This window comes from Symphodus melops, assembly GCF_947650265.1.
Source record: "Symphodus melops genome assembly, chromosome: 17".
In the NCBI taxonomy this organism is placed as follows: Eukaryota; Metazoa; Chordata; class Actinopteri; order Labriformes; family Labridae; genus Symphodus; species Symphodus melops.
The window spans coordinates 13,027,638-13,038,303 of record NC_136707.1 but is presented as its reverse complement, the minus strand read 5'-3'; the positions used below and the strand labels follow the sequence as shown (position 1 = coordinate 13,038,303).

The 10,666-nt window shown below is 37.7% G+C and overlaps 1 protein-coding gene across 1 annotated transcript; it reads left to right on the top strand.

Moving 5' to 3' along the window:
- The first annotated feature begins 1,930 nt into the window (after positions 1 to 1,930).
- On the top strand, positions 1,931 to 8,724 carry baxb (BCL2 associated X, apoptosis regulator b). Its single transcript, XM_079365534.1, has 6 exons — positions 1,931 to 2,247; positions 2,431 to 2,461; positions 3,795 to 3,959; positions 4,039 to 4,177; positions 5,330 to 5,434; positions 6,533 to 8,724. The coding sequence occupies exons 1-6, from the start codon at positions 2,220 to 2,222 to the stop codon at positions 6,674 to 6,676; spliced, it is 612 nt and encodes a 203-aa protein (XP_079221660.1). The 5' UTR covers positions 1,931 to 2,219; the 3' UTR covers positions 6,677 to 8,724.
- The last annotated feature ends 1,942 nt before the right edge of the window (positions 8,725 to 10,666 follow it).

The window sequence follows — 10,666 nt, the reverse complement described above, 5'->3', positions numbered from 1 at the left end:
CGCAGCTTCATAAAAGATGTATCATGTATGTGCAACCACGCCTCCTCTATGACATAAAACATTCTGTCCCTTCTTTGCTCAGGGCTGCTCTAAGAATTTTACTAATAGCTAAGGGAGAACGTCTCTGAGCGGATTCTCAGAATCTTTGTGAATGCCTTGGATGCAAAAAATAAAAATGACATGACACATGAATTCATACACATAATGAGAAAGAGAAGGAGACGAGTGCTTGGTCCATCAAGTCCCCTGGCAAAGACGCCTTTAGCAGCACGATAAGTGTTGAAATTGGACAGCCATGTTCAAATTTAATTTCAAACATTGAACACATTACACGTTCCTGGGTAGGTTAGACTATTAAGAGAAAATCCAGAAATACTGAAACCATTCCTATAAGACAATATAAACCCCAGGAGGGGTACAGCATCTGCAAGATCCAAATTCAACATCTATGACAGGAAGTGAAAAGCATGAACTTATGAACTGCTGTCTCATAGGAGCTGCAGATGTGCTGCCAGCAGGCAATGAATTAACAGCAGGGTGTAGTCAGGAAGCACATGGGAAAAGAGCCAGAAGTCAGGTCCCAGAGTAGCAGACATTAAGACATGAGGTTAGAGAATGTGACAGAAAACATGTTGGAGTCTGCAGAGTAATTTCAAAAACTAAAATATTTGGAGTGGCTCCCCCAACAGGTCAGTACATCTGAGAGAAGAAAGCTGAAATGTATGTGGACCTTGTATTATCTCCAGTGTGCTATTTTTGTTATCTGACTACAAGTATCAGGTATATGGAAAAGTCATAAGTTGTTGTAATTACATGAACTCATTGGCAGTGCTGCCCCCTAGTGTCAAAAGGTGCAACTTTGGAAACGGCCTTGATTCTCCAATACATTTTAACAACGATTGAATTCTACTACAGAATTGTGCTTACTTGGCCTAGTCTAGTTTGTTTGAACTATTACCATAGTTTTAAATTTACATGTTATGTTTCATAAGAGAGAAGAAAACACAGAACAATATACAGATATTAAATGTTAAAAAACATTAGTCACGTGTTAAAAGCAGGCTACTTCAATGTAGAAAAAACAATCTAAAATCAGAATCAGCTTTATTGGTGTGGTATGCTTACACTCACAAGTTGAATGTCATAGTACAGTAGACTGAGCTGAGCTTTCTGTGCAGCACAATGACATATTCACATTGCAAAAATGGATCATACGCTATGTGTTATATCATAAATAATGTATGTTTCAGCTTTTGAAAGGTGAACAAGGGGGACAGCTGTGACTAAGTAGTCATCTTTCAGCTGGAAGGTTGGGGGTCCTGCAACCAGCTTCATCGGCAGTATACGTTTGTATAAATGGGATTAGCTAATTCTGATGGACACACAGCAACCTTTGCCATCGGTATGTGAATGGGTAGGTGGGACCTGCAGTGTAAAATGTTCTTTGCGTAGTCAGAAGACGAGAAGAGCGTTACAAGCTGCAGTCACTAAATCCATTTACCATAACGAAATTAAAACGTATTAACAATCCTTAAACTACAGAGAGTCTTAGTCAGGACATATGTCTGTCTGCTGTAAACCAGTGGTTTCTTAACTGGAGGGTCGGGACCTAGAAGTGGGTCTAGGAGCTGTTTTCAATGGGTTGTGAACATGACTGGGAAAAAAGTGAAAAAGGGGCTCTTAATTCATATAAGTTGTGTCATTCTCTTTGTTCCGTCAGGTGTTTCATACTATCTGAGGTCCAAACCGGTCTTTATTGATAGTTCTTATTGAATAACTGTTTTATCGTCGATTATAATATAAATTTTCTTGACATCATGACCTCTTATGTCGTGGGGCAACATTGCCAAAAGAGACAAAAATCTTGTCATTAGCTCTGTTAACACATTGTAGCGGAAGGGCAAACACGGAAGCATCTTTACATGTTTGGTTTCTACACGGATGCATTTGAGTGAGGTCACATTTGCGCCGCCTCAAAAAGTTTTCCCTCAACATAAGCGAGCACAAACTATTACAAACGTCACTCCCGCCGTGTTTCTCCGACTTTCTGTGTCCTATCCATTCATTGAAACATTTTTTTTTTTTGAACGGAAGTGTGATATTTAGGGGAATAAACAAGGAATTTCTTGATTCAGTCGAAGTTTTGAAACGAACTAATGTGTGTTGGTGAAGGAAGGCGAATTTGACTCGAGTTTCACAGTTGTCACTTTTACTAAACCATGTCTTGTGAAGGAAACGGCATGTCAGGTAAGCTTTATATTTTTAGTACCATTTTATATCGATGTTTAAAGTCAAATCAAGTTGGAGTCTTTTATATCTACAAGGCGGGACTGATAGATAACAGTAATGTAACATTGTACATCATGTACGCTTTGGCTGTTACACTGTAACTAACATGAATCTGAATTAATGTTGTGATTCATCCCACAGATGAAAGGATTGGCGAGGCCCTGATCAAAGAGTAAGTTCACTTCATATTCAACTTTTTAACCACTTATATTGTATATTTTAAATGAAAGAAAAAGACAATCTTCGGCTACCGCCCAAAACAAGTAAAGGAAAGTTTTCTGTTCAGTTAAATTTATTATGTTTAATATAAAGGCTGACGCAAACACTTACTTCCATTATCAATTCGTCTCTTGAATTACTTAAAGTAGATTAATTCAGCCTACAAACATAATTTTTCTTTGGACCAAATGGTGAACAAGGAAAACAAGCAGATGCAACAAGTCCAAGTACTTTTAAATCTGTGAATAGAAAAAAGGTGTTTTGGATGTAATCAAAGATTTATGAGACAGGTCTAAATCTATGATTAAATCAACTTTTTTCCTGTCATTTGATTTGTGCAGGTTTTCATATCACTTCTCAAATATAATGTGACAATTTGAATAATGAAACTTTAAGTAACTTTGATTTACGCTTGTTGTTGTTGTTACAATAATGAATAGAATACAATAATGAGTTTTTCCTTCATGTAATTAGAAAAGATCGGAATGTATTTGGCCTTCTGTCAGTGCTGCTTACACTTTCAGTTTCATTTTACAGTAACAACTAATCTCTTCTTGTAAATTATAACATGAAGTACACCTACCTGTGTTGTAAATTGATAATGATAATGCGTGTGTTGGCGTGCGTGCGTACGTGTAGGCCTGGGCTATAAAACGTCAATGACTGTGGTGGTGATAAGGATAATCTTTATTGATCCCCCAATGGGGAAATTTGGGGGACAGAGCTACCATAACAAGCTGCCACCAAGAGCGGCGCTGGAAACCGAGTCCCTGATTCAAGCGTTTTACTGCACCATGCACTGAGCTTATGATTGTGAAAAGTTCCCCTGTTTGAGTAGAGTTGATTCTGTTCTGACAATAAAGAAGAATTAAACCGCAATATTAACCGTTTGGTTTCTTCAACTTTCACTCAGGAGCAAAAAATCTAGAGATAATGCTTGACATTCATCGTGATAGTTATCGATATCGATATCGACTGATATATCGCCGAATTTGAAAGAATTTTCACTTTGAATTAAACACTTTTTCAACTTTACCCTTGCTTAGTAGAAAGGTTACACAGACATGGTGTCATTGGCAGATGGAAACAACTGCTAAGATAATTGAATCTATGACAACTGTAAAAATTAATTTCCAAGAGAATGTTTTATTTGTATTTTTTTGCTTTATTATACGTTCATTTATTTTCCTTGTCACTGTTTCAGTTTTATGTACAGTCAGTGAGTTGTTCTAGTCAAATGGAACCCCAACAAAAGTCTATTTTCATAATGTCCTGTTCTGTTCCAGGGTCATACAGGAGGAACTGAAGGATTTTCCCTCGGAGGAAATCCCACCCCTCACCCCACTGGCTGTAGAAGGGAAGACGGTACAGGAGCAGAAGGTGGTGAACCAGCTGGCAACAATGATCCGTATCGTTGGCGACAGAGTCAAAGACGACAAGGAGCTTCAGGAGTAAGTCTCTCATTCGTCTGACCTCTTAGACACCTTTTAAACCTACGTGCTGTTTGAACCATGTTTTCTCCCGTTGCAGTGTGATCGATGGTGTGGCTTGTTGCTCCGGCACGAAGTGGGAGAGATTTAAGGAAGTGGCAGACAAAGTGTTCCATGATGGCATCACCTGGGAGAGGATTGCCGTCCTCTTCTACGTTGCTGGGAAGCTAGCTGTTAAGGCGAGTTGTAGAGCTGGGCAAATAGCAATCAAATTCAAAAAAGCACCAATTTACAAATATTATCTCCAGACATTTTACAAAAGACCGTGCTCTTTGTTATTTTATTGACAAAGACCAAAAATGAATGAATCCAACATGAACGCAGCACTGATCAATATTTAGCAAAGTTACAGTGGCAAAGAAAAAGTTACTCATGTAACCACGGTTCTGTGTATCATGGATTTGGAACGATCTTTATCCCTCTGGCGTTTCACCTAAATGTGAATAGATTGTCACTACATCCAAGTCTGTCATTATCATCCGGTTTGAACCAATCACTGTAATGTATCCACTCCTAAACTTGAGTTTGCGCTGTCATTGGCTGGGGGAGACCTATAAACCCATGTCAACCGAATGAAAAGAAAAGAGGTGAGGGTCTCTGCAGACAGTCAGTACCACACATGTACGGAGGCCCTAAAGTGTTGACAGAGTGGCATTACTTTTCTTGAAGTTTCTCTTTAACGGTACATCTTTCTTTACATAGATTTCATGTCTTCAGTTGAGAACAGCTTCTGGATGGCAATGGAAAATACAGATAAATGTAGGACAACACAATGATTAAATTCTCATTTTTTTAATTTTATTTTCTCCCTTTTTCAAAGAAACTGGCAAACAAGTAAATAGATTATTAACATGTTTTTAACTTTGTGAGATATTGCGGAAAATGTAGAAACAGTTTTGGGAATCAAAGAGGGACTGTTAGCCAGGTGACCAAATGTCATCTGTTTTATAATAATAATAATAATAATAATACATTTTATTTAAGGGCATCTTTCATGAAACAAAAGGTCAATTTACAGAAAAATAAAAACAACACAATCAACAACATAAAACAAAACAGCAAGAGTGAGGAATGGGCTAATCTGAAAAGGTGAGTTTTGAGCTGGGAATATTTGTGTTCATCATTCAAAAGGTTTCTTCTGGCAGCTCAATCTGCAGAGCTCTTGAAACAGACCAGGTTATTTGTCTATATAAGCAGTGATTCATTGTCCCCGTGGAAAACTGATGAAGATCCAACATGAGATTCATGCGGGTTGGTTTGACAGGTTTGTGTCAGGCACCAGCTCGATTTTGTTTCTGATGATCCTCTCTGTGTGTTTGTGCGTCCATCAGATGGTTGAGGTGCATCTCCCTCAGTCAGTGAAAAAGATCCTCAAATGGACTGTGGATTTCTTCAAAAAAAATCTACTGGGCTGGATTGTGGATCATGGAGGATGGGTATGTGTGGCCTTCATTTCTTCACTCTGCACTTTCCTCTGTGCTGTGAGTTCATCGTTCTGCGGCAGCGCTGTAGATCAAGCTGGTGTTGATTTGAGTCTTCAGGGAAGTGACTCGTGTTGTAAAGTATGCAGATTGTAAACAGCGGGGTTAGTAATAGGAGACCAGTGGAGTCAGTTTGAGCAGTAGGGGGAGCTGTTTAACCACCAGAATCTTTTAGGATAGAGTAGAGGTTGTAGTGTTATAAAGAGGTATTTAAAAAGTAGTAGGCAGCCATATAATAAAATTAATATAAAAAATAAATTATAAAATAATTGCATTTCATTTAATAAAAGTAGTAGAGGTCATCACAGATTCAAAATGTCATACCCCATCCAAAACATGATCAAACCGTCTAACAGATAATCATTCTCTCAATATGAACACATTTTATTGAGAGAACTAATCCAAACGCTATTGTTGTTTTTTTTTCAATAAAGTGTTGATTTAGATTGAAAAATGAGGAGATTCAACGCACACAAGAAGGCTGCTTCTTTTTATTTAATGAAAATGTCATTACGTAAACAGAAGAAGTCCTCCAGCCTTCTTAAACCCTTTTCACACATATTGGAAATTTCCTGAGTAACTCCGGAGATCACTCGGACGGGCTGTATATGCTCTTCACTCTTTTGTGTGGATGTCGTCATTCCAGTTGACAACATTGAGCACACAGGTATAAAGGCAAATAATGCCATTATAGCGTCGTGTAGCGGAGTCTCTAGTTCTGCGTTGTTCTGCGTCCCCCCCTTATCTGACAGGGACCAACAGTGAGGTGCGTATGTGAGTGGCTAGATGAGGAGAATCCCCGGAGTGATCCTCCCGTAATTATCACGATAGTATCCCAAGTGTATATGTGAAAACGGCGTTACAGTGCTGTGCACAGGGCATCCATGTTTGTATGACATTAATTGATGTATTGTAGGCTTAAACGGATTTCATAGAGCCAAAAATAAATCAAGATGTTTAAAGCTAAATGAAATAGTGAGGTTCATAAATATGATAGATACAACAGCCATGTGGCCTCTACTGTACCATGTGACAACAGCTGATTCTCCACAGATCAACAGCTTCTCTGACCTGGCAGCGGCGTCTGTGCACAGCGTTTCATCAGTCAGCTCCAGCACCTACGGCCTTGTCCTCATCTTCGCTGCCGGCCTGGCTCTTGGAAGTTTTGTCACATGGAGACTGACTAGACAACAATGAGGGAGATGGAAAGGCACGCGCAAACTCCAGACCTGTATCACAATCATGGAACGAGCTAATTAGGGTTGTTTTTAGGTGTTTCTTTGAAGCTTTCATGTGATGATGACATGTCTGCGATATCACAGATTACATGTTATTATTCGATGGTCCAGTATTTAAATGTGTCCACAAAGTCCTTCAGCCTGGGATGTGTAAGACCTATACCTAAGCCCTACTCATACTGGATTAGTATTACCTGGGGACCTCTGGTAAATTGGGAATTACCTCCCAGTGTTGCATTCGCACAGGTTTAGTGAAACCTGTCATTTACTCTGATTTACTGATTTATCTAAATTAAAACGTTGAGGCACCGCATAATCACCACTTTGTCTCGGTGGGGGGTACATCACATGTTACAGCATACAGCACGCCGGGCATTCATTAAAAGGAGAAGAGGCCACATCCAGTAACACTTATACTGTATTCTTACAAACAACCAATGAGTTATCAGACTGTGATACTGTTTGTATTTGTAAATACATACTGTATATCCAGACTGTGTTTGGAGATGAGCCAGCTGAATTTGGGCCTAAATTTTTTTATTTTTTCATACAATGTCCAGCACAGCCTCCATCCATTATTCTCAAGCGGTAAAGTGGGCAGAAAAAGGCACAAAGCCTTTTTTTTCTTAAAGATTTATTTTGGGCTTTTTGTGCCTTTATTAGAGGGACAGGACAGTGAATAGAGACACATAGGAGGGAGAGAGAGTTGGGTTTGACATGCGGGTGGGAGCCACAGGGCCGCCTTGCATTGAGGACTATAGCATCCATAAATGGGGACTCCTGCACTAACCACTGTGCCACCAGGACCCCAAGGCACAAAGCCTTTTTTTAAAAACAAATGACCCACTTCAAATTACTGACATGCTCATTTGAATTGGCTGACGATTGTATTATCAGAGGACCTGTGTTTGTGCCGTATGGTAGGCCAGATTGCCCTGAAGTTTATCTTTACTAATTAAAGATATGGTTGTTTCACATGGGATTAAAAACACAGATATACGGTATTACAGCAGTTATTACCAGAGATCCCCTGTGTTATCCTGTGTGAATAGAGCTTTCAACCCATTTTAACAACAACAACAATTGTGTCCACTTTGTCTTTATCGAATCATGTATGGGTTTGATTATGCATAAGGATCCAAAAAACCTACCTACTTGAATGAATGAATAACTTAAAAAATATTTATTGTTATTAACAGAGGTCAAATATATTTCCTGGAGTGGGTAAAAAGATTTTTTTTATTTATTATTATTATTTTATTTTTTTCAAAAACTGATACAGAGATGTTTGTGACACACCCAGCTTTATTGATTTAGTAAAAGACATCAGGGAACCATTTTGCTGTCTTATTTGCAGTGCCGCACTTGATCTTCACGGTACACATGGTCAGCTTCAAACGAAAAACACAGTTTTGAATGTGCCTTGTTTTGTTATAGAGGCCGTTACAGGTCATTTTTAACCTGATCACCACAATCAGGGCATTATCATGTATATGGTGAATCTTTCTGATTAAATTAATCTGTCAGCAGCACAAGTCAATTTCAAATATTTGAACATGACTTGTTCAAAGGTGCGAGAGCTGGTCTAAAACTGCTTGTTAACCTGTTTGTTAATTTTCAACAGAAAATACTTACAATAATATGAAACTTCAATTTATACCCCAAAATATTTTTTCGTCACGTTTTTTTTAATTTATTTTTTTAGTCTCAGTTATTTCTGACGCTGAATAAGACTCTCCTAATAAGATACTTACTCCAAATAAGGCAGTCAAAAAAGCTAAAAAAGAAATCTTTAAATAAACATGTCATTGACATGACATTCATGTCTTTGTTTTTGTCTTTATTCATTTCCCAAGTTACATTACTTTTCAAATATGACCACAAAAGGATTAGTATGGATGTCTTCTTTGGTTAATGTAAATGTCAAATATATGTACTGTAAAAAAAAAAAAAAAAAAAAAGTTACTGGTATTTAAGGAAAATAAAGCCATGATTTTTTACACATGACTTTGAGCTGTTGTCCTTTTTTAAAGAATGCTTGAGGAAGCCGGATCACAAATTCTTGAAATTAGATATTTGTATTAAGGGTGATATATTTTATTCCTTGTTTGTCTCGGAGTTCCCTAAAACATGTTTTTGAAGTTTCTTGATCCGGATAAAGAACAAGATCAAGATCAACTCTGATCCTATAATTTGTCATGCATATAAACAACCTTGCTCAGAAAAGGCAGTTTTTGTGTCTGTAGCTTTAAATGTAAACAAGCTGTGTTCGACGGTGACCAACAGGAGGGCTTTGGTGTCTTGGGCTTTCTTGCACTATATGCCCTTTTCTTCTAGGTGAGAAGGCAGACTTAGAGGGCAGAGCAAACACCCAACTGTGGGAGTGTCACCCATCTGGGGGAGGGGTAACTGCCCTTTGTGATGTCACATGTCCTTTCTTGACTTTTCTCATAATTAAGAGTTTAGTTGTAGAAAAGCTAAGGACACATTTTAGTGTTAGAAAACTGTGATGAAGTATATTTTGAATAATGCGTGACCTTTCATTGTAACAGAACAATTACAATTATACTTTGCTGTATATTCCATCACTGGTTTAAAGTCTGGTTGTGTGGCGATATAAAAAAGTGAGCTTGCTTCATATTGATAGCCTTATCCTTATCTCTTCTGCAGGCAACTTGCTCTAGACTACATTTTCCACTTATGACGCCTGACTGAACTGTCATCGGTGAAGTTGCAATTTGTTTAAAAACCCAATAAGTCATATTCTGTCCATGTGCACAGGATCTAATATGCTTATTGACAGCAACCTGTTAAACAGAGGACTCTTGTATGGGTGTTATACCTACCATTAACATACATCCTGACCAAGTGGATACAATAGCACTTAAGTATTTAAGTGTTTTTACACTTTGCAGCAATGCATGTCCATTGTGTATGGAGATTGGAGTTCTCTGCCTGTCTCACATGCAAACACATGCCTGTACATCATTTCTGTTTGAAGAGCTGAGGGGAGGTCCTTTAGGCAGGAAGCACAAATGTTTACACGACCAACCCAATGTGGACAAATGCATGTCGGACCTCCTTCATATAAACTGCCAGGTCTCAAATCAGTCCTCAGGATGCATTGAGGTGCATCCCCATCAAGCCTGATACATTTCCATTTGTTATCAAATCACCCAGGACCAATTTTGATGTAAGGTATAAACAGCTTCTATACGAAAACCAGACAGACACCGATCAAATGTACCTTCTGTATTCTCAGTGTGAGGTGATGAAGTGTAGTGAGTCCAGATTTTATTCAAACACATTGTTTCCTCTCAAGTCTTTGATGCTTGTATGAAGATTACAGTATATAAACCATGTTTTTACATATTAATCTTTAAATTATGAATCATTCATTCAGCATTCTTGAGTCTGCAAACTTCACTTGGTTGCTTCCAAAAGCAAGTATTTGAAAACTCGATGTTTTTTAACTGAATAAGTTGATTTCGATTTATTTACTGTTTGTGATAGAAACCAGAACTATATATAACAAATAATATTTAATGATAAAATATAATAAATGAAACTGGCACTTTATCAGTCCCAAAACAGTTTATCAATTCAAATCGGCTGTTCATCTTGCTGTCATTGAATTACACCAAACGTGGTGAAAGAAATGTTCAGTCTTTATTTACAAAGTTGTTGTAATGAAAATGTTTAATTTTCAAAATGTGTAAAAACTGTAATACAAGGGTTTAAAAGAAGACACGGCACAAGAGGGAAATTTTGGCATAAGCTTTTAATGTTTTTATTTATTTATTTTTGAGTTTTTTCTTTCAACTGAAGTATTTTGCTTTTTACCAGTAGTTTTTTTTTCTTCAATTTATATTATTCATTTGTTGTTGTTTTTTTTTATTATCCTATCAATAAAGGAGAAGAGTTGCTCAGGTAAATCAGCATTCACAGT